Source organism: Papilio polytes, unplaced genomic scaffold, assembly GCF_000836215.1.
Source record: "Papilio polytes unplaced genomic scaffold, Ppol_1.0 DF823923.1, whole genome shotgun sequence".
NCBI lineage: Eukaryota > Metazoa > Arthropoda > Insecta > Lepidoptera > Papilionidae > Papilio > Papilio polytes.
The window spans coordinates 4,128,845-4,154,419 of record NW_013525281.1 but is presented as its reverse complement, the minus strand read 5'-3'; the positions used below and the strand labels follow the sequence as shown (position 1 = coordinate 4,154,419).

The window sequence follows — 25,575 nt, the reverse complement described above, 5'->3', positions numbered from 1 at the left end:
AAGCTTAAGTGCTGGCGCACTCCTTTGACTAAGCTATTGCACAACTGTTCAGTCTCACTTTGATTCCTATGAAGGTGCACACATCATCATCATCATCATCATCATCTCCTTATCCTACTCCCGTAGGGTCAGCGCAACAGGTTTTTGTCCTCCACATAACTCTATCCTATGTCATCTCAGTCATCACTCCCTTTTTGATCATGTCACCTTTTACACAATCCATCCATCACACACACACACACACACACATTACTCGATTTTTAGTTGTACAACTAAACAGTTAAATCGGCTGCGAAACAATCGACACTCGACAATCGCACAACATCGTGCTATAGTTTTGTCAAAGGTGTGCGCCTGCTCTTACTGATAATAACTAAACTTTACCTTAGATATACCCATTAGCTTATTCAAATTACACGAAAAATAGCTTTTATCCACAGCTATAACAGACTAAAAAAATTATTTCAAATGTCATAACGATAACATAAATCAACATGTCTCCTAAATCCTCCTTTTTAAATAATTTCAGGGGTAACATTTTCTTTTTCGGTAAATTTTTCCAACGCCTGTTTAAAAGTCTCATAGCAGACCCAGCCTTGGGAATGACATTTTTTAGCTTCTTCCCAAATTTCATTGAATTCATCGTCAGTAAATTTCTCTCCAGCGGCCTTGAATATTTTTTTTACAACGTGCGGTTCACGTTTTGCATACATGTCGCGATGATTGACATCCATTAAAGCAAGGATACTAGGAGAAAGACATGACTTGACATCCGACTCTTGTGGAAGGTGGCTTCTATGCGCTTTAATGTAATAATTAGGTGTAATAGGGTAATCCAAGTCAAAGTACCTCCCAGACGGAACCCCGGCCATACGAGATTTATCTCGTTCCTGATCAGGTTTAAACGCTTCGTTGTAACTAGTGCAATAGTCAGTGCAGCCTGGTGGTAAATCAGGGATGTGAGGAATACATTTAATAGCTTCCTTAAAATTAATAACCTGCGTGAAAAACCTGTAGTCAATATTTTCTCCATCGAAAGCTTGCCATTTTGCTAATAAAGGCTCTATTAAAGATGAGTCAAACCTTATTAACTTCGAAGCACATAAGTTATATACAATATCTCGATGTAGCCAACCAGATTTTTCACAATCGTAATATTTTAGTCTTAGATAAAACTCACTAAAAAATTTGGGCAAAAAACGAGTTGACAAGCATTTACGAACAGTATTGAGATGACCTAAGCATTTCCTGTAAAATTCACGTTCTGGATTAAGTTCGCAGTAGGTGAGACATTGTTCAACATGATCAGGTTTGCTTAATATTCCGAATGCATAACCTTCAGGAACATTTTTTATATTATTAATAGGTGTTAACCCTTTTCCAAGTCTAGACTTGTAAGAATCTTGATAATTAGACAGGACTATATTCAACATTGTTTTATTTGCAGTTCCGTCAATGATCTTATCATCAGTCAAGCGTCGTTTAACATGTATTCCGCGTTGGTCGGTGTTACTTCTGTGTCCGAATGTGAAATCTGGATTAAATGGCGGTTCACAATAGTTACGACTTATTTTAGTAGCAGGTAGTTGAGAAACCGGCGTTTGGCCTTCTATAGGTACTTTTGGAAATACCAAATCATACAAAGAAATTTTAGGTGTCTTCTTTCCAAATGTTGTGTTATATATGTCAAGTCCTTCAGGTAAATTTGGTACCTGATCTGGGAGCCTTCCGATTTCTTTTTTCCAATACGAAGCGTAAGATGTCTCCTTGAAATCTTCAATCAGAGTTTTAAATTTTGATCGAAAAGGTGGGTGTATGAGTCTTGCAGCTTCTCCGCCTATGCCAGCGTTACGCATGTCTGGCGGTGCAGGTCGACGTAGAGGTGCAGGAGGTTTGGGTATTTCCGTTGGTTTTATAGCGTCGCGGACGAGTGCATCTACCCCTTCTTGCAGTAGATAGTGTTGCAAGTTGTCAGCGAGTTGATTATCAGGCTGGGCAGATGGTAAGCCTGCTGCACAAATCTTTGGAGTTCGATCGATAAACATGCCCCGATTTCCTTTCCCACCACATTTCGATTTTAGACTACCTGCAGGCATTTTGTCTATTTATAGTTAAAACATATACCTATAGTTTAGATTTTTCAGCAATAAAAAAGTGCAATTAAATTCAATCGTATCAGGTGACAATAAAACGACAAGTTGATGTCACTTATGACAAAAAAGAAAGAAGAAAAATATGAGGCTATAAAAGACAAGTTCATTGATGATTTTTTTTGTTGCGTGAAAAATGTTTGTTGATTATTTTGGCGGTGTTTTACTAAACCGAAAAGAATGTAATATTCATAAGTCTGTAACTCACTCATTGTGAACATTTTATTCGTTCTTGGTGACAACGTATTTAAAATCCGTTAATAAAGCAAATTATATCTATCTTTTTGTACATAAGTGTACCATACTACCGTGGTAGATAACTTCGAGGAGGTATAGAGATTCTCTATATCTATTTGCAGTTTGGTAATAGGCACCGTATCTTGTTGCGGACGTATGAAAATAAGCCTTCATCTGTGTTTATTAGACACTAGCTTTCGCCCGCGACTCCGTTAGCGTGAAATTAAAAAGAACAAAAACGAGCAGCCTATATGTTCTTCCAAACTATCCTCTACATCTATATAAATTTTCAACGAAATACATGCCGTTTAGACAATAAATTCTAACAAACATCCATCTAAACTTTCGCATTTGTAATATTAGTATGATATATCCTTTATCTACCTATTTTGATCATAAATAAAACAAACTGGGAAATCTGACAATTTTTAATTGTTTTGTATCGAAAATAAAATAACATTCAAGGAATAAATAACTAAAATTGAATTTGAATTATTTAAAACCATTTATACAAATTAAAGTTATAAAGATATGAAATAAGAAAGTATTTTTAAGACTTTTCTCAAAAATAATAAGAATATAATTATGGTACAGCATAATATAAAAAATGAATAATATTTAAAAAATATGTATTAACAATACTACGTTTACAAACAATATTACGTTTAATTAATAAAGTTAATCTAAAAGTTGATAATAATAACAAAAATTAAACATTAAGATCGATAGAAAGATAAAACGTTATTAAATCAAAATATAATTTATAACTACTAAACTAAAATTATACATTTAATTTAACTATAAAAGTAAAAAAAAAAACATAAAATTAAAGTTTTACAAAGAAAGATTTCAAAAATCCATTTAGTAACTTGACGTAGTTTTATAATAACAAGTAACAAAATTCTTTTCAATCTAACTTGTAGTTTTTTCCGTCTCAGAAACTTTTCGCAACGCCTGTCTAAATGTCTCAAAACAGACCCAGCCTTGATAATGATATTTTTTAGCCTCCTCCCAAATATCGTTAAATTTTTCATCACTAAAATCCTCCCCAGCAGCTTTGAATACTTTCTTTACAACATCAGGTTCACGTTTAGCATACATGTCACGGTGGTTGACGTGCATTAACGTAAGTATGCTCGGAGTTAGACATGACATGGCATCTGACTCTTGTGGGAGGCACGTCCTAACTGCTTTGCAGCAAAAATTAGGTGTAACAGGATAAGGTAAGTCGAAGTACCTCCCGGATGGGATTCCAGCCATACGAGACTCATCCCTCTCTTGACCAGGCCGCACCATATCACTATAAGTTGTGCGGAAGTCAATGCAGTCAGGAGGCAAATCTGGTACATGTGGAATATATTCTATAGGTTCCCTATAATTTATCATGTGAGCAAAAAACTTGTAGTCAATATTTTCTCCATCGAAAGCTTCCCACTTTGATAACAAAGGTTCTATTAATGATGGATCAAATCTTATAAATTTTGAAGCACAATATTTATATAGCACGTCACGAGGCAGCCAACCGCGCTTTTCGGTATCGTAATATTTGAGTTTTAAATAAAAGTCGTTGAAAAATGAAGGTAAAAATCGAGTTGACATACATTTACGAACAGTATTGAGATGAGCTAAGCATTTCCTGGTGAAGTCGCATTCTGGATTAATTTCACAGAAGCTCAGACATTGTTTAAGATTATCAGGTTTTTTTAAGATTCCGAATGAGTATCCTTCTGGAACATTGTTAATATTATTATTGGGAGCCAACACTTTTCCAAGTCTAGCCTTGTTGAATTCCTGGAAACTGGTCTGAGTTGTATTTAAAACTGTTCGGTTTCCGTTTCCAATAACGATATTATCTTCAGTTACACATGCTTTTGCGTAAAGCCCACGCTTATCAACATGAGTTCTATGACCATACGTTAAATCTTCACTAAATGGTGGCTTACAATAATTACGGTCTGTTTGTGCCGCTGGAAATCTGGAAGCTGGCGTTTTATCTTCAAGAGGTACTTTCGGGAATACGACATCATACAGTCTTTCTGCTTCAGGTAATTTCCTCCCAAAGGTCGTCTTGTACACATCTAGTCCTTCAGGTAGCATTGGCAATGGATCTTGCACTTTTCCAAGTGGTTTTTTCCAATAAGAAGAATAAGTGGTCTCTTTAAAATCGTCAACTAGTGTTTGAAATTTTGACTTATTCGGTGGGTTTATAATACCTGCGACATGTCCGTATACTCCAGAAAAACGCATGTCTAATGGTATAGGATGACGTAGGGGTGGAAGTGGTCTGGGTGTTTTCGCAGGCAAGATAGCGTCATTAATAAGTGAGTCCACCTCATCTTTCATTAAATAATGCTGTAAGTCATCGCCGATTTGATTATCCGGCTGTTGAGAGGGTAGACCCGCAGCACAAATTTTTGGACTTCGTTCGAAAAACATACCCAGGTTTCCCTTCCCTCCCGCCGTCGATCGTTGGCAATCGACCGGCATTTTGTTAAATATTTTACTATTAAATTAAATATATAAAATAAAATTAAACCCGGTACTTTACAAAAACAACGCCAAGTTTGTGTCAAAAATGTCAATAAAATATACGTCAATAGTACAGACTATAAATTGACATAAAAATCCCTTGTCTATAAATTTATTTTTAAAATACTCAATGATGAGAAAACGATGGAGCTTTTTTTTGTTATTAAACTATTCGTAATTTTTATAGGAGTGCTGTAACTTTACGAATCACCGCATTATTTAGCCACATATTCGATAGCAGTCGATGTCATGTTCACTAAGGCATTACCGTAGTACCGGGATCATGACCTATTGGTAAGCGTGATTTAGATAGCACGGGATACAATATTTTGGGTACTTTGTACAAAAGGCCCTTCTTAATGCCTTCCACAGAGAGCGGTACTCCGCCTTCCTCATCCAACTTTGCGTGCGCACTAAGTCGTCGGCCGACCTGAAAGTAGGACGCCCCACAAGGGAGGGATTGGGGAAAAACTATATCCAACAGTGGTTAGATAAAGACTGATGATGATGACGATTAAGCCAGTTGTTGTTGAAAATATAATCTCTATCTATTTGGTATCTTTATTTTCTTTTTTTGTGAACTAGCTTTTACTGCGCCCAACAAAAAAAAAGGGTGGCCTAACGTGTTCTGCCTGAATTTGTTTAACATCAGTGTCAATCATCGATATCCGTCTAGCCGTTCCAGAGATACTTTCTAACAAACATCCATCCTTAAATCTAAGCTTTCACATTTACAATATCAGTAAGAAGTAAAATAACTGAGAAATGTTGAGATTTATTTATTCAAACGACATACATGTCTTTATTTATTTCTAACTTAGTAAACATTTGTATTAAAAAAAGTATTTATCATTATTAAAAAAAATATTCAGGACAATAAAAAAAAATATCATAAACTAGTATGAAATTGAAGATGTACTTAATAACCCATGTTTTTAAGTACATCTTAGTAAGAGTTTCAGAATAATTATAGCAACATAAAATTAAAGAATTATTAAACTAAACTATAACTGTAAAACTATATGTTACAAATGTAATTAAAACTATAAAAGTAAAGTAGTTTATCGATTAAATAAAAATTTCTTACAATCTATTTTCTTGTGTTTTCCGCTTCACAAACTTTTTGCAACGCCTGTCTAAAGGTCTCAAAACAGACCCATCCTTGGGAATGATATTTTTTAGCCTCCTCCCAAATATCGTTAAATTTATCATCACTAAAATCCTCGCCAGCAGCTTTGAATACTTTTTTTACAACATCAGGTTCACGTTTAGCATACATGTCACGGTGGTTGACATGCATTAACGTAAGTACGCTCGGAGTTAGACATGACATGGCATCTGACTCTTGTGGGAGGCACGTTCTAACAGCTTTGCAGCAAAAATTAGGTGTTATAGGATGATCTAAGTCGAAGTACCTCCCAGACGGAATTCCAGCCATTCGAGTCTTATCCCTCTCTTGAACAGGTCTCATGAATTCATTGTAAACCGTGCAGAAATCAATGCAATCCGAAGGTAAGTCTGGGACATGTGGGATGTTTTCTATGGGTTCCTTGTAATTTATCATGTGAGAAAAAAACTTATAGTCAATATTTTCTCCATCGAAAGCTTCCCACTTTGATAACAAAGGTTCTATTAATGATGGATCAAATCTTATAAATTTCGAAGCACAATAATTATATAACACCTCACGAGGCAGCCAACCGCGCTTTTCGGTATCGTAATATTTGAGTTTCAAATAAAAGTCATTAAAAAATGAAGGTAAAAATCGAGTTGACATACATTTACGAACAGTATTGAGATGAGCAAAGCATTTTCTGGTAAAGTCGCATTCTGGATTGATTTCACATAAGCTAAGACATTGTTTTAGATTCTCTGGTTTACTTGAAATTCCAAATGCGTAACCTTTTGGTACATTGTTGATATTATTATTGGGAGCCAAGGCTTTTCCAATTCTAGCCTTATTAAATTCCTGGTGAGACGAGTGAACGGTGTTTAAAACCGTTCGATTTCCATTTCCATCAACGACATTATTATCTGTTAAACAAGTTTTGACCTGTAAACCACGTTCGTCAATATAAGATCGATAACCGTATGTTAAATCTGCATTAAATGGTGGTTTGCAATAATTACGATCTATTTGGACGGCAGCTAATTTAGAAACCGGTGTCGTGCCTTCAAGAGGTTTTTTTGGGAATACTAAATCATACAGTGATCCTTCATCAGTAAACTTCCTTCCAAAGGTCGTTTTGTACATATCTAGTCCTTCAGGTAGCATTGGCATTGGATCTTTAACAGTTCCTAGCGATTTTTTCCAATAGGAAGAATAACTAGTATCCTTAAAATCTTCAACTAGAGTTTGAAATTTCGATTTATTCGGTGGGTTTAATAAACTAATGCCTTCACCGAACAATCCGGCATGACGCATGTCTAGTGGTATAGGACGACGTAGAGGTGGAAGAGGCCTGGGGTGTTTCGGAGGCAAGATAGCGTCGCTAATTAGTGCATCCACCTCATCCTTCACAAGATAATATTGCAAGTTATCAGCGACTCGATTATCTGGCTGTTGAGAGGGTAGACCCGCCGCACAAATTTTAGGACTACGGTCGATAAACATACCCCGGTTTCCTTTCCCACCCGATGTAGATCTTTGGCAGTCTACAGGCATTGTGTTGATTATTTTATTAGTAAAGATACTATACAAAATTAAACGTGATAACAATAAATACGCTGTGTGTCAAAATTGTCAATATGACAGAGTATAAACTGACATAAACAATTCTCGTTTACGAATTTATTTTTAGAATATCAAACATTTGGAAAAACTATGGAGTACTTTTCGTGTTTTTTATGGGTACGTATTTGTTATTTAGTTTTAAAAGAACGATTTAAGTCCTCACATTAGCACATCATTTGAAATTCGTAGTCTGTTGCAGTCGAAGTTACATTGCACTATGGTATTGCCAAAGTAGATCGATATAGAGGATGCTATTATCATCACACAGTGGGACTTATACTCATGTCTCTTGCGCACTGTGAAACTGATTTGAATGATTTCACAGGTCTTATTACATTAAGCCATCGCTTATAGAAACATAGCAATTTTTAATCGGATTTGGTAAGCTCTAATCAAATGACTGAAATTATACCTTAAAAAAATAAATATTGTACTGTCTCAGTAAAGTTTAATTAACAAACCTAGAAGATAATTCGATAAGAGTATTTTTATTAAAATTAAAGTTTCATTATATTACTTTTATCTTCCACTAAAGTATTAAAAAAATGTTTTTAAGAACCAATGTAAATTAAAAAAAAATCAATGAAAATGAAAAAAATTAAGTAATCATAAAATATTTATTTAAATAACCAAATAATAAATACATTTTCCATAAATTATTAAGACAAATTCCGTACAAATTTCAGACTTTAATTATTATAACATTTTCTATCTCATCTTCATATACATTGTTAAGGCTTTAATGTTCTTTTACAGCCTCAATTTTGTCCTTGTACCTTTGTTGGTAAACATTATCGGGATCGTATTTAGTAGCCAGTTCCTTCCATAACTCGGGACGTTTGTTGATCAAAAATCTAATAACTTTATCTGAACCTTCTTTTTGCTTCTGTGTGCATTTTGAACATTCATTTTCTAACGCATCGGGCATCGTTTCCTTTAATGTCTTTCCATCAGCGGTACAGCGACCTTTATCCATAAGACAGTCGACGTATCCTTTGAGTAGACGTTGGGACTCTAAGATCTCGTCGATGTTGATATAATCCCATTTGTCGGTGTAAGTGGACGCTGGCTTGCCCCAGGCAACTGCCGCCACGCACAGTAACGCACATACAGTGAATAACTTCATTTTTAATCTAAAATTGAAACAATTAAAATTAATAAACAAACTCAAATAGGCCTGAAGGCAATATAAGTGATAAATGCATGTAATTTATTTAAAAACTAGCTTTTGCTCGCGACTCTGTCCGCGTGGTATTGAAAAACAAAAGTAAGCAGCCTATGTTTTCTTCCATAATATATGCTACATCTATGCTAACTCAATCAAACTTCCATCCATCCATCCATCCATCCATCCATTCATCTAAACTTTAACATTTATAATATTAGTAAGATTAAAGAAGTAAGAAAGTCCTAAGCAAAATCGAATGTTTCGTTTAGGAAAAGTTTTACCACAAAATCAAAATGTTTAGTTTTTATTATTTATCAAATATGAAAGATTTAATTTAACGTTATATTATTTTAATCATTGTTAATTATACAAAAACTATAAGATTGCAAAACAATCGTTTCCTTGCATGTTTTATGTTTTGTGTTTGCGCGTTGAAATTTTAATTAGGTATTGTCTATTGTTTTATTGTTAGATAGAATATAATCGTCGCATTGTGATATGGTAGGAAGTATTTTCTCGAGGATTTTAAATATCACACCGATCTTATGAATTTTGTGACCTCTAGAGCAATTTGTGATATCAATAATTTTTTATAATGCCTGGGAAAAGCCTATCGCGTATTACTGTTTTCCAATAATTAATGACATTTGTATTATTTTAAAATAATTTGGCTGTTAGAATTGACAAATCTTCACACAAATTGTTAGTTTTAGAAATTATAAACTTCAAAATAATTGAATATTGTCATATTAAATTCACTTTTGCTTTTGATTTATTAAAACATTTATTAAAAATACATATTGAAATTTAGGAACTTTTGTACATACACATTCTTGTTATTTCTAATTTCTTTTTTAAAAAAGCTAGTAGTAGATTTAAAAGTAGCAAGCAATCAAATAAAAGTTTATCATAAAACAACCAACAGTCTATATTATTCAATCAGTATTTTTACATTTACTTAGTATAACTACTGTAATTATTTGAATGTAATACTTACATTAAATCTAATCCCTTCGTTAGAACTGTCCAGTCTTCGAAAGGTCTATGACTACCGAGTCTATGCTATGGGACATTTATACTGCACTCACATTGCCACTGGGTGTTGCGTCGCCCATTGACGCGTTAATAATTACACGTCCTAACGATCGACAGATAAAACTGATCGGACAATGGCGTTGTGTACGGAAGTAAGATAACCTATATTTTTCCTGTAGACTTTACAAGAAATCTCTGAACAAATCAACAGACTCGGAAATATATGTTGCTTCAAGTTTTAGGAAAAGTTAATTTCTAAAACTACCTTGCGACGAGAGGATAGGAGAGAGGAGTTAAGTTTAAGGACTGTAGTTTGGATAGAATCTGTGAAATAAGATATGCTTAAGAAGAGAGTGCATTCAGGTATGACGGCTGATAGAAATGTATGAAAGATCAGCACATACTGTGCGTGCCCCTCCTTAAGTACAAGGGCAAGTTAAGGATGATAACTTTAATAAACACCAACAAAACTACAGGCGATTCCTTTTTTCATTATTCTTATATACAGCAACCATCAATTTCATCCAAAGCAATTCATATTTTTAATGCAGCGCCTACAATTTTTATTATAGCACCTTTTTGCATTGTTTACTTTTAATGCCAGGCGCTGGATCGATACATGTATTTTGGCTACGATTTTTAGTAAATTACATACGTTTGCTATGCGGTAAATGCTTGATTTTTTTAACTTAATATTAATTATCATGATCGAATATACTAATATCTAGCATAAAAATGTGAACGTTTTTTTCTTCTAGTGACATCCATGTTTTAGGGTCTGTCCCACCAATTGTAAATTTTTTGATAACAATCCAACGTGTAAAATATTTGATGGAAATGTCGGATTTTGTTCCCCATTCTGACAGTGACGTCATTTTAAAGCTATCTCAGCCTTTATCAGCCAGTGGTGTGACAGGCCCTTAGAATAGCAAACAAAATGAAGATGAAGTGACATTCAAAAACAGTTTATGTTATCTGAACAATCTTTTGCACCGTTTTTGCTTAAATCTCCCATCCATTATAAAGTTATTATTCATTACTCACTTATATCTCTTTAAAATTCCAATTTTTTGTACGTAATCATTTGTTTTAATACAAATTAATGAAGCCAAATTCTAAGATAATAAAAGATATTGTCTTTACTTTGATGTTTTGATGAATCTTTGAAGTTAGAAGAAATGAATGATGACTAATACAAGTGAGCAAGGCGAGATTATAATTTGAACAAAACAGGTATATATTAGACACAAGGGCGGTCGACCGGCGGCGAGGCGAGTATGTAAATGTTATTGCATCTTAAGCGTGACTCACTAAACACAAACAACGATATAATTTAATAAATTTTAATTAAAATACTGCTTAAAATTACTTAGTGAAAGTGCCGTATGAATTTTTGATACTTTCTTGATGGTATTCATGAGTGTTTTCCACATTTACCGATATTAAAAAATATGTAGTATTAATACTACGTTACGTCTATGAGTCTGTTGAAGAATAGACGCAGAATATAAATAAAAAACTCATATTAAAAAACTTGGATAAAAATAATAATAACGCATGAATCAGAGTATAAAAACTTCAGGACTATTCCGTACATTATTCAAATACTTATCATATGACATTGAAAATGTGCATATACTAAAGATGTCAGGTACAACTTAGAAGCTTATAAAGATAATAAGGAATCATAGTATTCTTTAGACAACCTAGATAATGTCGGGGCAAGGTTGGTGAAAAAGGTTCTAGTTTCCTTCCTTGTGGATGTTTTCCGTTTCTTTTATAGTAGTAATAATTATAACAAATAACTCTAGAATATGGTGCTTTAATTTTAGTAATAGTAATATTGTTATCCAAAATGCTGCTATGACTAAACTATCGCACAACTTTTTAGTCTCGCTTTGATTGAGCTTATATGGAGGTCCGTACACTTCTCGATTTTTGGTGGGAAACTAAACAGTTGAATTATTTGCAAAACAATCGACAATCGCACAACATTTGTACGAAAGTTTAGTCAAAGAATTGCGCTCAGTTTAAAAGTTATTCAATTCGTTTCTTACTCAGATTCCACATTTAGCGGAATATTACTGGGAGGGATAAAAACAAGATGTAAAAATTATTCCATAATGCTGCGGTTATGCCGCGTTCCGCTTGTTTGTTTTAAGATCAGGTTTGCGTTTTTTATACCAATGTAACTAATTCAAGGTTTTGTATGCACGTCACGGGGTTTCCCAAAATATTTATGTTGAACCTTTTTTCATTGATTTACTTAATTGATTTGAAACTTTAGTTTCATTGACTTCTACACCTTCTTGATATATATTACTATCTCATCATAGAAGTTTCTAGGCACATAATTTCGAACCCCACTAGATTTGGACAGGGATCATGGTCTGCCATACTTATTTTTACTTCTGCTATTTGCTAGATTCTACTCAATACTTTTGTATACATTCACATAGTTTTAGCACAAGTTCTATTTTTCTGAATTAAAATATTTCATTTCATGTTAATCTCGTAACTTTAGATATAGTTTAGGATAAAATCAATATTATTAAATTATCAATATTATTAATTATTCAAAAATAATACATTCAAAAAAACTTGCTGGTACTTAAATCTTATGTTACTTCTTACTAATATTATAAATGTAAAACTTTAGATGTAGGGATAGATGGATGGATGTTTGTTAGAGTTTGTAGCCTAAACTGCTGACCGGATTTTGATAAAATTTAGCATAGATGTAGAGGAAAGTCTGGAAGAACACATAGGCTATCCACTTTTGTTTTTTTTCAATTCGACTCGGACAAAAGCTAGCAGTTTATAAAATTTTCAAACACTGAACACATCATACATTGACCCAAAATGCAACGTTTAAGAAAAAATGTATGCGACCACAAACAAATACCATACAATAATGCTAACAATGATATATTGGTTCGTATAATTGGTCATTGAATATTTATAGTTGCTGAGAAGTTGCACGCCGTTTGTTTTACAATTAGGTAATCAATTAACAATCGTGTACAGCGACGCGACAAACTTTAAACCGATTACTGATTTCATTTACTATACAATTGAATATAGGAAGCTTTTGAAAAAAATCCATTTTTATTTAACTACGAGCTGTTGCCCACGACTTCGTCCTCGTGGTATTCGAAAACATACAAACTATATAAATTACAAAAAGCTAGGTATCCCTCCGGAACCGGACATTTCTCGGGGATTGTCTCATGTATACTCCAGACTTTCTTTTATATCTGTGCCAAATTTCAATAAGATATGTTGAACCGTTGCAGAATGATCGAGTAAACATTAAAAAACTAAATTAATGAATCCCACGGGAACCGTAACTATTCCCGGGATAAAAAGTAGCCTATGTGTTCTTCCAGACTATGCTCTAAACCTGTGTCAAATTTCATGGAGATCCGTTCAGCCGTTTAGGCTACAAACGCTAACAAACATCCATCCATCCATCTATCCATCTAAACTTTCGCATTTATAATATTAGTAAGATTGATATAAACAATACAGTTTGTTAGGATTTTTGGAACAATGTTTATTAAAGTCAAATTGGCTTACAGTGAAACGTATTAATTATAAAATAAACTTATACGACACTTATCTTATAATATTACGTTTAAGATCTACAAAAATACACAGTTTTCAAAATTCAAAATCCATTAACCGAATTTTAAAAATCGCCTTACCATTATTATGAAGAAAACCCGTACAGAGGTTGACCACGACCTTTGAATTTACTTCAAGGGGTTTATTTATAGGTAGTTATTTTATATTTGCAAACAGATTTTAACAATAAATTACATTTAATTACACTTAGTGTTCAAATCTTTTTATTAGTCATAATTGCAGACCGAGCGGGTTAAATCCAATATTTTGTTAAAAAAAACTGCATTAATACTCAGGACAGGACAAGACCCTTCCATATCCATCTATACGTTCATATTTATACTAATTTAATAAAGCGTAAACACACTACTTTGTGGCGTATGTCACCAGCATATTTCTGAATAATTCCTTCTTTCATAAAAACCCCTACTCTAACGACACGCTTTAGGTTACATATTTTCACGCTATTAAACTTAGGGAGTAAATGAATTAAAAAAAACTTTCATGTAGGAAAGAGACCATAAACTACAAGCTGCCAACATGAAGGAAGCAAGGTTGTTATTTCTGCATTTGAAATCTGACCTGACGATTGAACATTTCACAAATGTAAATATTTTATGATTCCATGCAAATGAAACCGCACGGAAACGTATATTTGAAAAAACTTTTTTGTAGCGTCATTACAAAGTACGACAACAAATCTCATACAATCTCTAACGAAACGAATATTTTTCTAACAGCACGTCTATTTTTCGGGAGCTTGTATTAATCGAAGTGACGTAGCATTTATATGTTTGTTATTTTTAATTTTCTCGCCTGGTTATCAATAATGGTTATTTATGATATATAGAAATATTTCAAGTAAATAATACTATTCGTATATGGATTATTTAAATCATCCAATGTCTATGTTCTACATCTATGCCGAACAGCGAGATCTGTTGAGCTGTCTTTGAAATATAACAAACATCCTTACATCTAAACTTTCGCATTTAAAATGTTAACTAATTGAGATTTATATTTTTTATCTGTATGAAAAATACTTAAAATAAATACTCCTTAATGGAAACATAATGTACTTAAAACTATATTGTATTAAAGACTAAAGTCCTTTAACGTCGACAGGTCTGTAAGAAGCAATTTTGATAATCTTTTAGTTAGTTAAATATTAAAGTGAAGGTTCTTTACTCACAGAAACAGTTGAAAAACTGCACAGAATGTGCTTGCTTGGAAAAAATCCTTGAGTACGGGTTTTGCCGAATCCATTTGGCGTTAAAAATATGTAGTTAATCTTATTTTTTACAATAAAATATTTTACCGTGTTTATGTTAGACTTTTTTGTTTGAGGAAAAATAACGATTTCTAGCGAGAATAATTCTATACCACATATTTCTACGACCACAATAATAACCAACATTATTGTAATGCTACCTTTAGCCTTAAAAACAAAGCTTTCGAATTAAAAAAATCAAAGTAAATATTCTATGTTCTTGCAGACTATCCTCTACATCTATGCCAAGTTTCATGAAGATCCGTTATTTTTTTATACAAAAACGAGAAAGCGGCCACCTAAATCCGCCAAAATGGCGAACATAGCCATCCAACATAGACTTGCCCATAGACATCCGCAATTGCAGATGCGTTGCCTACCCTAAATTGACGGAGGAAGAAACGCACATAAAGAGGATATTTCCCTTTCCTATGCCCCTTCCCTTATAAGAAAAAGGTGGGACGGAAAAGGGACTAAAATTGGGCCTCCGGCACCACACTCATCCGACGAAACGCGGAATTGCGCCTGTCTTCTGTGTAGTCGTGGTATTACACCGGGCGAGCCGACCCATTCGTGCGTAGATGTTAAAGCGGGCTCTACCACTGTTTAAGCTACAAACTTTAACCAACATCCGTACGGGTGTTGGTTAGATGTATATCTATCCATCCATTTAAATTTTGGCATTTATAATAACAGTAAGATGGTAGTTAGAACTGTTGAAAATCAAATTCGGATTTCATACAGTGATAACATATTATTTAGACTTTGTACCTAGTTCAAATAAATATGGACAATTTTCTAATTAAATTCAGGTTTTCGTATATAAAATTGCACTAATGACACATAAAATATCACCGTAATTTCGTGTTAAAACTAAAATTAAAATCGTTGAAGTTAACAAGATCAGGAAAAATTTTATCTTACTGTGAATCAGGAAAAAAACAATGTATTATTCTTTTTTTTTAAAAAAAAACATGAATTTGTAATGTATTTAATTTCACCTTGACTGATTTTTACCCTTTAATAATTATTCTCACATGACTAATTTAAATTGTAATCTTTTAATAAATATTAGTTAATCTCTAAAACGAGTTTTGCTCAAATTATAATTTAATTAAAATACAGCAGAGGGTAAAATAACACAGTACTTTAAATAAGTTACTAAAAATTGTCTACTAGACGTTCTTAAAAAATAATTAAAAATATACTCAGTTGAACTTTGTCACTGTATCATTTAAAAAAATATAGGTATTCCAGTACTATGTTTACATTAAGTACTAATGTTGAATATAACATTATACTGAGGAAAGATTTGTATTTTTGTATACTACTGGTCCGATTCCACCATTAGAAAGCTACGTTATCGCTGAATATCATAGGTTACATTTTTTAATTTTTATTCCACGCAAGCGAAGTGGCGAGCAACAACTAGTGTTACAATACAAACATAATAAGGTAAGGAAATAAAACAACATTAAAAAATGATTAACCATCATAAACCATCCGAAAGACATTATCTACACAATAACTAAGACATTCAAAGGTTAAAAATATAAGTTTGATGATTCTTTGTTGAATCGCAAAATTTTGAACAATTTGAACTGAACAATAGTGTTTAAGATTTGCATAACATTGTGTACGAAGGGCCTAACATACAGTTTCTTGTGACGTCATCTGAGGAAAATACACAACATGCAACATCTAGATGAACCTTGACGGATAATATAATAATACTAGCCTTCGCCCTCGTGGAATTAAAAAAAAAACTGAGTAGGCTATGTGTTCTTCCAGACTATCCTCTACGTCTATGCCAAATTTCATCGAAATCCTTTTAGCCGTTTAGGCTACAAACTACAACGACGAGACGATGGGGACATAAACCTGAAAGTGTTAAGAATGAATATGGATGGCTACAAAGGAAGGGGAAGACCGAAGAAAGTATGGATGGATTGTGTGAAAGAGGATATGCTTAAGAAAGGAGTGGATTTAGATATGACGGCTGATAGAGATGTATGGAAGAGCAGCACATACTGTGCAAGGGATAAGGGCAAGTTGATGATGAGGCTACAAACTCTAACAAACATTCATCCATCTAAATATTCGCATTTATAATATTAGTATGAAGTATGATTAGGGGTAAACCTACAACCACCCTTTGAGCAGAAGAAAGAACCAGTTGTATGTGTGGTGTATAGACATAAACTTGGGTAGGTTATAAAGTTATGGAATATTTATACTACTGCGAAATCTTACACACTAAGATAGTACCGCTGACGTCCAAAACATAATTTTAAACATCGTTATGTGTTTGCAAGTTGCATGTGATTCATAGTTTTTTGTGTAATAGACGAAATATGAAGAAAAACAAATATTGTTTGTTCGCGGTAACAACGATGAAAATTGTTAATGAAACAAAAAATGCAATTTGTAATGATCTTCGCTACATTCAAAGAAGGCAACAAGTAAATTTAGTTAAAAAATATACTTGGAGTAATTGGAACTATAAAGAAAACTTCAAGGAATGAATACATTATTAATAAGTAAATTCGTATATGTATACTAATATAATGAAGCGTAAACACACACTTCTTTGTTGCCTAAGATGTCAGCAATCACAGCATATTTTCGAATAACTCTTTTTTTAATAAAAAGCCCTACACTTACGTCACGCTTTAGGCCAATATTTTCACACCGTTAAACTTAGGGGTAAATATTTTGGATAAAAACCCTAATGTGAAAAAGAGACCATAAGTTGTTGCCAACATCAAGGAAGAAAGGTTGCCATGGTTTGACATCAAGTCATGTCATTTTAACATTTGCAATTGATTATTTGACAAATGTGAACAATAAAATGATATTTTTATATTATAATTTCATGCGGATGAAGTCGCATGGGTACAGCTAGTCTGATGATAAACTTCTCTCAAGGATACAAATACATTTATTTAGTATAAGTCAATAATAAATATTATATAAGACATCGACTGACTCATACATATATACTCGTACATAGATACAGAGACTAGCAAGTGAGCGGCCACCTTAGTATTCCTAAATTGTGAATCGACCGCTGCATGTATACCATTGTGTTAGGAACATTAATGTCTACATTATCAGTATAATTTCATGAGGAAATTTGAAAATGGTAATTAGACCCTATTTTGTCACTATTTGATAGTTGACAACCCCCACTCTTACTAGGAAAAAGATAGACAACCCCACCTCAAAGTCACATTTACGTTAAGTACTATCGATTGGTGACAAAATTTTCACGAAATTCGATGATGGGTTTTTCCTCCAAAAATTGACCACTTCAGATCTCAATTAAAAATAGCATTGCCAGGCTTGAATTGGGCAACCCGGATACAATATTGTGATCTTTCAAATAATGCAGGTCTTATCAGGACATCTGATAAGGGAAGGTCATCACAACTGATGTATCCCTACCTAATAGAAATCCCCTCAGATGCTGTGTCTACCCTTAATCGACGGAAGAGGGGACGCACGTAATGAGAATATACATTTACCCAAGTGGGTAAGAACACGGGCTGAAGTAAGTACTAAGCCCGTGTTCTTAGATGTTATTTTTTAAAAAGTTGCTTCAACTTTCAAGATGATAAAACAAATCTCAGTCAAGTCAGCGTTTTAATATTGTGTACAAGAATACAATATTAGTTTAGAAGATTTACGTTTACTGGTGTACGAAGGGCCATAGCATTTTATTAGTATTGTGCCAGTGTTTTAAGAGATTTTTTTTAATTTTTTATCAGTTTTAACATTGTTGAGTAAAAAATTATGACTACATATTTAATGTATTTCACATTGGCTGATTTTTTCTCTGGTAATTAAAATAATCATATAAATAGTTGGAGCATTGCAGTGCAGTTCAGAATACATCAGATCTCCTTACGAAACGTTTGTTTAATTATTTTGGAAACGGTGAGTAAGATTTAAATTGAAATATTTAAATTTCTAAGCAAGCGTTTTGGACTAAATTGATTTAAGGTTTATAGGTGTAATGTCTGTCACTTTAACACTATCCTGGCTTACTATGGACGAGGCCAGAATGGTGTTTAAGTTGGCCGATATCTGTTAAAGAAACAAGTTAGATAATGGAGTTTTGTTAATTTCATACATATGGGGCGTTGTGATCGCTCATCGACAAAGCCCCCTGTAAATATTTATTTATCTTGGTTTACTTATCTTAAATATTGCACTGACTGTAGCCATAGGGCAGATTTTAGCAGATTTTCGTTCGCCGCGATCCAGACAAAACATTGTTGCAAATAATACTTTCATCTACCCTTTCAGAGTTCTCAAATACTTCTTGATGATCTTTTCATTCTTCGATCCTCACCCATCATTATCAAGTAACCCGTCCATCGGAGTTGGAACTTTTATCTGTCGCATAATACTTGCTTCGCTACCCAATTTTTTGGTCTCCAATTGACTTTGAATCCAGCTCCCATCTTCCCTCTGGGTATAAGCTAGGTTAGGCAAAATGTTTTAAAACAAATAATTTTCGGATGCAATTATTTGTAGACACTTTGTGTTATTTTGAAAAAATCGCAAATATTTCTGATTGTAATGTTACAATGTTAACAGAGTTAATAACATCCCGCAATAATGTTTTTGATTCAAAGATCATATGGATATAAAAGTGATCCATTGTTTACTAGTTAATTACAGAATGGCTTTTTTCTCATTCGCAGATGGCGTCCAAGAGTTTGATAATTTTACTTTGTGTGGTTGCTTCGGTGTGGTCTACGTACACTGATAAATATGATAATATCAATTATAAAGAAATCATGGAGAATGAGAGATTATTATTAGCGTATGTAGACTGCGTCATGGAGAGAGGGAAATGTACACCAGAAGGAAAGGAGCTAAAAGGTTGGTTTAAAGTATTTAAAATTGAAATATCAGGTTTTGACATTAACCAGCTAGGCTATTGTTTCCATTAAAAAAGTTTGTAAGAAGAAAGAAACAATGAAACCAAAACATTAAAAAATATTGTAATCGTTAATAAACTAGGATTCAAAAACGTACAAACATTTATTTTAGTAAACATCAGCTATGTAAAAATTAGGTCACTAGAACTTATTACTATAGGATTTAAAGAAATAAAAATGCTTTAAAAATTTCAGCAAATTTGAATGAAGCTATCGAAAACGGCTGCGCGGAATGCACTGAGAAACAAAAAGAGGGATCTATCGATGTTATCCAGTACCTCATTGAACATCACCCAAAAATCTGGGACGAGCTGTGTGGCAAGTTTGACCCCACCGGCAAGTGGAGGAAACATTACGAAGAACAAGCAAAGGCTAAAGGAATAAAAATCGTGTAATTTACTCATGTAATATTTCAATTTTCAACAAGTCTCTTAAAAATAAATGTATTCAATAAAATGTGATTGTTTTATTACGTCAAAAAATCACTAACTACAAAATCCAAAGATAAACATATTACCTGGGACTTGTACAACGTAATACGACTGATTCCTTGGTTGAAAATATTGTCGATTTATCCATTATCTTGATTACATTTAGCCAAAATTGCGTAGCTCTTTAAAGCTTATAATTTAAACTGGCCAGGTCTATTACACGTTTAATTAAATGAGTTTGATCTATGAAAAAATAAGGTAAATAAGTACACAACATATACCATAAATACACCAAAATAAAACACTTGCGTTGACTGATAAATAAAAAGTATGACACTACTAGCTTACGCCCGAGACCGTTCGCGTGGAAGTAGAAAAAACAAAAGTGAATAGCCTATGTGTTCTTCCAGACTATCCTCTACGTCTATGGCAAATTTCATCGAGATCCGTTCAGCCGTTTAGCCTGCAAACTCTAACAAACATCAACCATTCGTCCATTCATTTAAACTTTCACATTTATAATATTAGTTAGTTTAGATTAGATTACACTTTGTCTTACACGTGAAGTACAAATGTCAAAACTAAGAACTAATTTTGTTATGGCATTATTTTAATTACAATGTACTTCAGGTTTTAATTAAAATAATAACTACAACATGGAACCTTAATCTACATATCTATCATATATCTATGCTATTGTAATAAAGCGTAAACTCACACTTCTTTATTGCCTAAGATGTCAGCAATTACAACACATTTTTGAATAATCCTTTTTTTTTAATATAAAGCCTTGCACTTACGTCACCCTTTAGGCTATTTATTTTCACGTTATTAAACTTAGGGGTAAATAAATTGGATGAAAATCCTAATGTGGCAAAGAGACTATAAACTGCTGCCAACATCAAGGAAGCAAGATTCCCATAAATTAGTATTTTGACATTTGCAATTGAGAATTTGACAAATGTAAACAATAAAACAAAGTTTTAATAATTTCATGCGGATGAAGCCGCACGGGAACAGCTATTTATTACAACTAAAATTCGATAAAACAGAATGTTATTCTTACCTGTTGTTATATTCCTGTGATAGGATTTTTAGGTTGTTTAGTTCTGATAATAAGTTTTTTTTCATACAACAAAAAAAACACTTGATGCTTGAACATATTTGAAAATGTATTCTTAGAAAACCGAAAAATTAAAATTTTACCCTGTCTTGTCTGGCCACGAAAAGAAACAGCGATTGCACAGGTAGTTACAAAATTATGCTTGAATTTTGTTCTTTTAGGATAAGTAGTTATATGATATTTGTGTTTTCAAGTCCCGTATTGATTTTGTTTGTGTTGAAAGTTTGTTCCACAAATTGTATTTACGAATAAAAATCAAGGTTTCAACGTGGTCAAAAGCTACATTTATTGTATTAAATATACGATACATTAGTAATGCAATATATTTGTCTAGTTTCCGCCCGCGACTCCGTTAGCGTGAGATTGAAAAGAACAAAACTGAGTAGCCTGTGTTCTTCCAGACTTTCCTCTATATCTATGACAAATTTTATCGAAATCCGTTCAGCCGTTTAGGCTACAAACTCTAACATACATCCATCCATCCATCTAAACTTTCACATAATATTACAAAGATTACCATAATAAAACATACTTTGTTGTTTATGTTTATCTTAATTTTCCTACGCACATGAACAATTTTTTTCATTATTTTCATAATTACCACATATTAATACATTGTCTTTACATCGTTTATGTTATCTAAATTAGCTAAATCAAACCTTAATACCTATTAGATAAATTGTTAACGTGAAAACAATCTAAATTTGAAAAAGTGTAATCGGGAAGTTATTTAAATATAGGCATTTTGCTGACTATTTGGACCAAGCAAAACACATTTTGACAATAATACAATTTTCTAAAGACAAAAACTTTATAAAACTATGTTGCTTATGTACAACATATCTCCTAATTAATCCTACTACCGTAAAATCGGCGCACCGGAATTTCATCCTCCAAATAAATCCGTCATATCAGTCATCACTTCCTTCAACGCTGTAATCATACTAATATTATAAATGCGAAAGTTACGATGGATGGATGGATGGATGTTTGTTAGCGTTTGCAGCCTAGACAGCTAAACGGATCTCTATGAAATTTGGCACAGGTTTAGAGAATAGTCTGAACACATAGGCTTCTTTTTGTCCCGAGAATAGTTACGGTTCCCGTGGGATTCCTTAATTTTGTTTTTAATGTATAATCGATCATTCTGAAATGGTCCAACATATCTTATTGAAATTTGGCACAGATATAAATCAAAGTCTAGAGTACACATGGGATAAGGTTCATCCCCGAGAAATGTCCGGTTCCCGAGGGATACATAGCTTTTTGTTATTTATAAAGTTCGTATGTTTTCTAATACCGCGCGGATGAAGTCGCGGGCAACAGCTGTTTAAATTCATAAATCGTTAATAATAATGCATAAACTTTTTCAAGATTCTTTTGTTTTTCATGATGTCTCACATAGGTAGACTAGACAGTTTAAAAATACGTAATACCCAAGGCCACAATTAAAAGATACAGCGGGTGGTGATAGTAAAGTTTAAACTTAACTCTTATAAACTTAACACGAACACGCAAATAAAGTATTTCAGTAATCTTTACTGTAATAATGTAAATTAATATTAATAAAGATTTTATTTAACTTGATCTGTATGCTTAGGTCAAGTGTAGAAAATAAAAATAGACTCACTACTCGTGGCCTTCCACTGAAATTTTTTACAACATTATAAATAAATAAAAAACCTCTTGACGCCTAAAATCTTTTTGAATAAATTCATATTTAATAAATCTAAGATATTCAAAAGGAAAAAACTTAGATATATAAAAGCCTACCGTATCGTACCAGACCATTTCTTTATTTAACAATAGTAATTTGGTATAATTAATTTAATAAAGAAATTAAACTAAAGAATTTTTACCCTTAAAGGTCTCATTTAATTTTTCTAGAAATATACGAACTACGCAAGTACTGAAACCAAAAATAAAACATGCTGTATATTTGCGCTTTTTACTGCATTCGACATAAGCAAGGTAATGATCAAACCGCGGGCAAATTAGATGTTTGGAAGACGTCGGAAACTAAGTATATATAGTCGCGGCGTTGTTTTGTAATTCATAACACATCAGGGCCTTTTGGGAAAACGTTATACAACTGTCATTATTTAAAGGTAAGCTTAAATTAAATAAATAAATATAAAATGTATTAAAAAACTATAAAAAATTGTTATGTTTCAAAATGTAAACGTATTGAAAATATCACGTAGAAGTTTTAAAAAAAATATTTACTAAATAAACTTTATTAAGTTTATTTAAAAATGTCTTTTGTAATAATTAATAGTTAAATACAAGATGCGTTACTATGCCATGTAAAGTTGGTTATATAAAAATATAAATCTTTTATTGAATGGTATGAATTAAAACATACTGCAAAAACCGGGACATCTTCATTAAAATATGTTTATCAATCCAGTAAATATGAAGTTTTCTGAAGAACTATCTGAGAGGAATGTATAGAGAATAAATATACGAACATTAATTTTTATCACCTATTTGGATTTTCAGATGATGGCCAAGAATTTGATAATTCTGTGCTGCATAGTGGCGGCAGTCGTAGCAAAGCCAACGTACACGGATAAATTTGATAATGTCGATTTGAAAGAAGTGAAGGAGAACAAGAAATTATTATTGGCTTATGTAGATTGTGTTCTCGAGAAAGGAAAATGCACTCCCGATGGAAAAGCACTAAAAGGTATGGCGCAACATGTAATATAACATATTCAACATCTCCAACAAAATAACTATAAAACTATAACTTAATATACGAGATTCAAAGAAACCTAACCTTCTTTGAATCTCGTACAATTATACTTTTATAGTTATTTTATAGGGAGTTAATTTTGTTTTAAAATATTTTACGCGTCTTTTAATATTTTTTGTATGTGAAAAAGACTAAGCAACTAAATTCCAATTTCCTAATTGTGGTGTCGACACTAGACAAGACGTAGATATATAGGTTTGTATATAACCATACATATATCATCTAAATCATACGTATATTATTACAGAAAACCTTAAAGACGCCATCGAAACTGGTTGCGAGAAATGTACTGAAAAGCAAAAGGAAGGATCATACGAGATGATCGAACACCTCATTGAAAAGGAGCCTGAAATCTGGAACGAACTTTGCGCTAAGTTCGACCCAACCGGCAAGTGGAGGAAGGAGTACGAAGAGAAAGCAAAGGCCAAAGGCATCAAAATCCCTAGTTAGATGTTCAATATTTTACGTAACTCGCTCTTAATGGGAATTATTTTCGGCAATATTTAAAATAAAATACATTTTATTAAATTTGAAGCTTGTTTTTTATTCCTTTTCCATTTATTTTATAATACAAAACCAATTTAACTCTAACTTATGTATGAATAATATGATGCTTCTCGTCATGTAATATTTTTACAATATCACAAAAGGAACAAAATCGCTGAAAATACAAAGTTATAAAAACAATAACTTAGTTACTATTGCTTTATAGATTTTTAAGATTGAAATTGTAATAAAGCATGTATTTTAGCATATTTGCTACCGTAATCAAAAGTTTACAGTCCATTTATTTGTTTGAAAACAAAAATTATATTAGAGTTTACTCTTTGTTTTACAAACAACCTCATTTGATTTTGATAATTTATCATCAATGCGATGTTGGTGCAAAGAAGTAAACAAAATGCAGATTTAAACACCATAATGAGTTTTCTATGTGTGCCGTACAATACGAATTTGAGTTCTTCGGCACAACCTATTCTTAAACTAGGAATGCACGGAAAGATCATAATACTGTCGAAAATGGGATGATGATGGATAAAGTAGTACTCACCAGCTCGATGCCCGCCTCACCTTCTACAGGTGCCTGGTCTCTGTCGGTGCCAATCGATTCAAGTCTAGTTCTGTCAAGTCTATAGGCGCCAACGATGCTATTAACAACAAAAACGATACGCCCGTTATTTCTTTCGCGTGGTCGGACAAACAACCACTTTCGATAACCTTTGAACTCGTACATTTAACCGACCGACTGGCGTGGCTGCTTGTACACTACTTTTTCTCCCGCACACCTCTCCGCAGGCACCGCGCCCCTGAAGGATTCAAAACTACCCACTAGCGCGGGAGAATAAAAATGTGGCCGCCTACCCGCATTAACCCGGGCCGCGAAATTTAAACTACATCTTTGCTACTGAACGTGACCAACCCGTAAGTACCGAACACTATGCAAGTGTACTTACTAAAACGTATTATAAACTCGGACTGGACCTTCCATATATCTATACCTTCGCCGCGCTTGTATATAACCTATTAAAAAAAACTCTTTCTCCTCATTAGCAGCATATTT

General features: G+C 33.0%; 6 protein-coding genes across 6 annotated transcripts; 2 read left to right on the top strand and 4 right to left on the bottom strand.

Moving 5' to 3' along the window:
- Positions 1–515: 515 nt before the first annotated feature.
- LOC106102108 (EF-hand domain-containing family member B-like) lies at positions 516–2,096 on the bottom strand. The gene has a single exon (XM_013281517.1). The coding sequence runs from the start codon at positions 2,094–2,096 to the stop codon at positions 516–518; it is 1,581 nt and encodes a 526-aa protein (XP_013136971.1).
- A 1,116-nt stretch (positions 2,097–3,212) lies between these two features.
- Positions 3,213–4,950, bottom strand: LOC106102338 (EF-hand domain-containing family member B). Its single transcript, XM_013281773.1, has one exon. It carries the CDS (start codon positions 4,872–4,874, stop codon positions 3,300–3,302), a length of 1,575 nt encoding a protein of 524 aa, XP_013137227.1. The 5' UTR covers positions 4,875–4,950; the 3' UTR covers positions 3,213–3,299.
- An 821-nt stretch (positions 4,951–5,771) lies between these two features.
- LOC106102337 (EF-hand domain-containing family member B) lies at positions 5,772–7,656 on the bottom strand. The gene has a single exon (XM_013281772.1). The coding sequence runs from the start codon at positions 7,579–7,581 to the stop codon at positions 6,007–6,009; it is 1,575 nt and encodes a 524-aa protein (XP_013137226.1). The 5' UTR covers positions 7,582–7,656; the 3' UTR covers positions 5,772–6,006.
- A 725-nt stretch (positions 7,657–8,381) lies between these two features.
- Positions 8,382–9,921, bottom strand: LOC106102340 (ejaculatory bulb-specific protein 3-like). Its single transcript, XM_013281776.1, has 2 exons — positions 9,816–9,921; positions 8,382–8,783 (listed from the first exon to the last, which is right to left on the bottom strand). The coding sequence occupies exon 2, from the start codon at positions 8,774–8,776 to the stop codon at positions 8,390–8,392; it is 387 nt and encodes a 128-aa protein (XP_013137230.1). The 5' UTR covers positions 8,777–8,783; positions 9,816–9,921; the 3' UTR covers positions 8,382–8,389.
- An 8,693-nt stretch (positions 9,922–18,614) lies between these two features.
- On the top strand, positions 18,615–20,158 carry LOC106102345 (ejaculatory bulb-specific protein 3-like). The gene is made up of 3 exons (XM_013281781.1): positions 18,615–18,689; positions 19,463–19,643; positions 19,898–20,158. The coding sequence occupies exons 2-3, from the start codon at positions 19,463–19,465 to the stop codon at positions 20,095–20,097; spliced, it is 381 nt and encodes a 126-aa protein (XP_013137235.1). The 5' UTR covers positions 18,615–18,689; the 3' UTR covers positions 20,098–20,158.
- Positions 20,159–23,258: 3,100 nt separating this feature from the next.
- LOC106102339 (ejaculatory bulb-specific protein 3-like) lies at positions 23,259–24,548 on the top strand. Its single transcript, XM_013281775.1, has 3 exons — positions 23,259–23,364; positions 23,759–23,945; positions 24,262–24,548. The coding sequence occupies exons 2-3, from the start codon at positions 23,759–23,761 to the stop codon at positions 24,462–24,464; spliced, it is 390 nt and encodes a 129-aa protein (XP_013137229.1). The 5' UTR covers positions 23,259–23,364; the 3' UTR covers positions 24,465–24,548.
- Positions 24,549–25,575: the final 1,027 nt, after the last annotated feature.

What these genes read in the sequence shown, in the direction of transcription:
- LOC106102108 (XM_013281517.1), bottom strand. Translation starts at nt 2,096, where the DNA reads ATGCCTGCAGGTAGTCTAAAATCGAAATGTGGTGGGAAAGGAAATCGG.
- LOC106102338 (XM_013281773.1), bottom strand. Translation starts at nt 4,874, where the DNA reads ATGCCGGTCGATTGCCAACGATCGACGGCGGGAGGGAAGGGAAACCTG.
- LOC106102337 (XM_013281772.1), bottom strand. Translation starts at nt 7,581, where the DNA reads ATGCCTGTAGACTGCCAAAGATCTACATCGGGTGGGAAAGGAAACCGG.
- LOC106102340 (XM_013281776.1), bottom strand. Translation starts at nt 8,776, where the DNA reads ATGAAGTTATTCACTGTATGTGCGTTACTGTGCGTGGCGGCAGTTGCC.
- LOC106102345 (XM_013281781.1), top strand. Translation starts at nt 19,463, where the DNA reads ATGGCGTCCAAGAGTTTGATAATTTTACTTTGTGTGGTTGCTTCGGTG. An exon ending in AGAAGGAAAGGAGCTAAAAG is followed by an intron (nt 19,644 to 19,897) that starts GTTGGTTTAAAG and finishes TAAAAATTTCAG; the next exon opens with CAAATTTGAATGAAGCTATC.
- LOC106102339 (XM_013281775.1), top strand. Translation starts at nt 23,759, where the DNA reads ATGATGGCCAAGAATTTGATAATTCTGTGCTGCATAGTGGCGGCAGTC. An exon ending in CGATGGAAAAGCACTAAAAG is followed by an intron (nt 23,946 to 24,261) that starts GTATGGCGCAAC and finishes ATATTATTACAG; the next exon opens with AAAACCTTAAAGACGCCATC.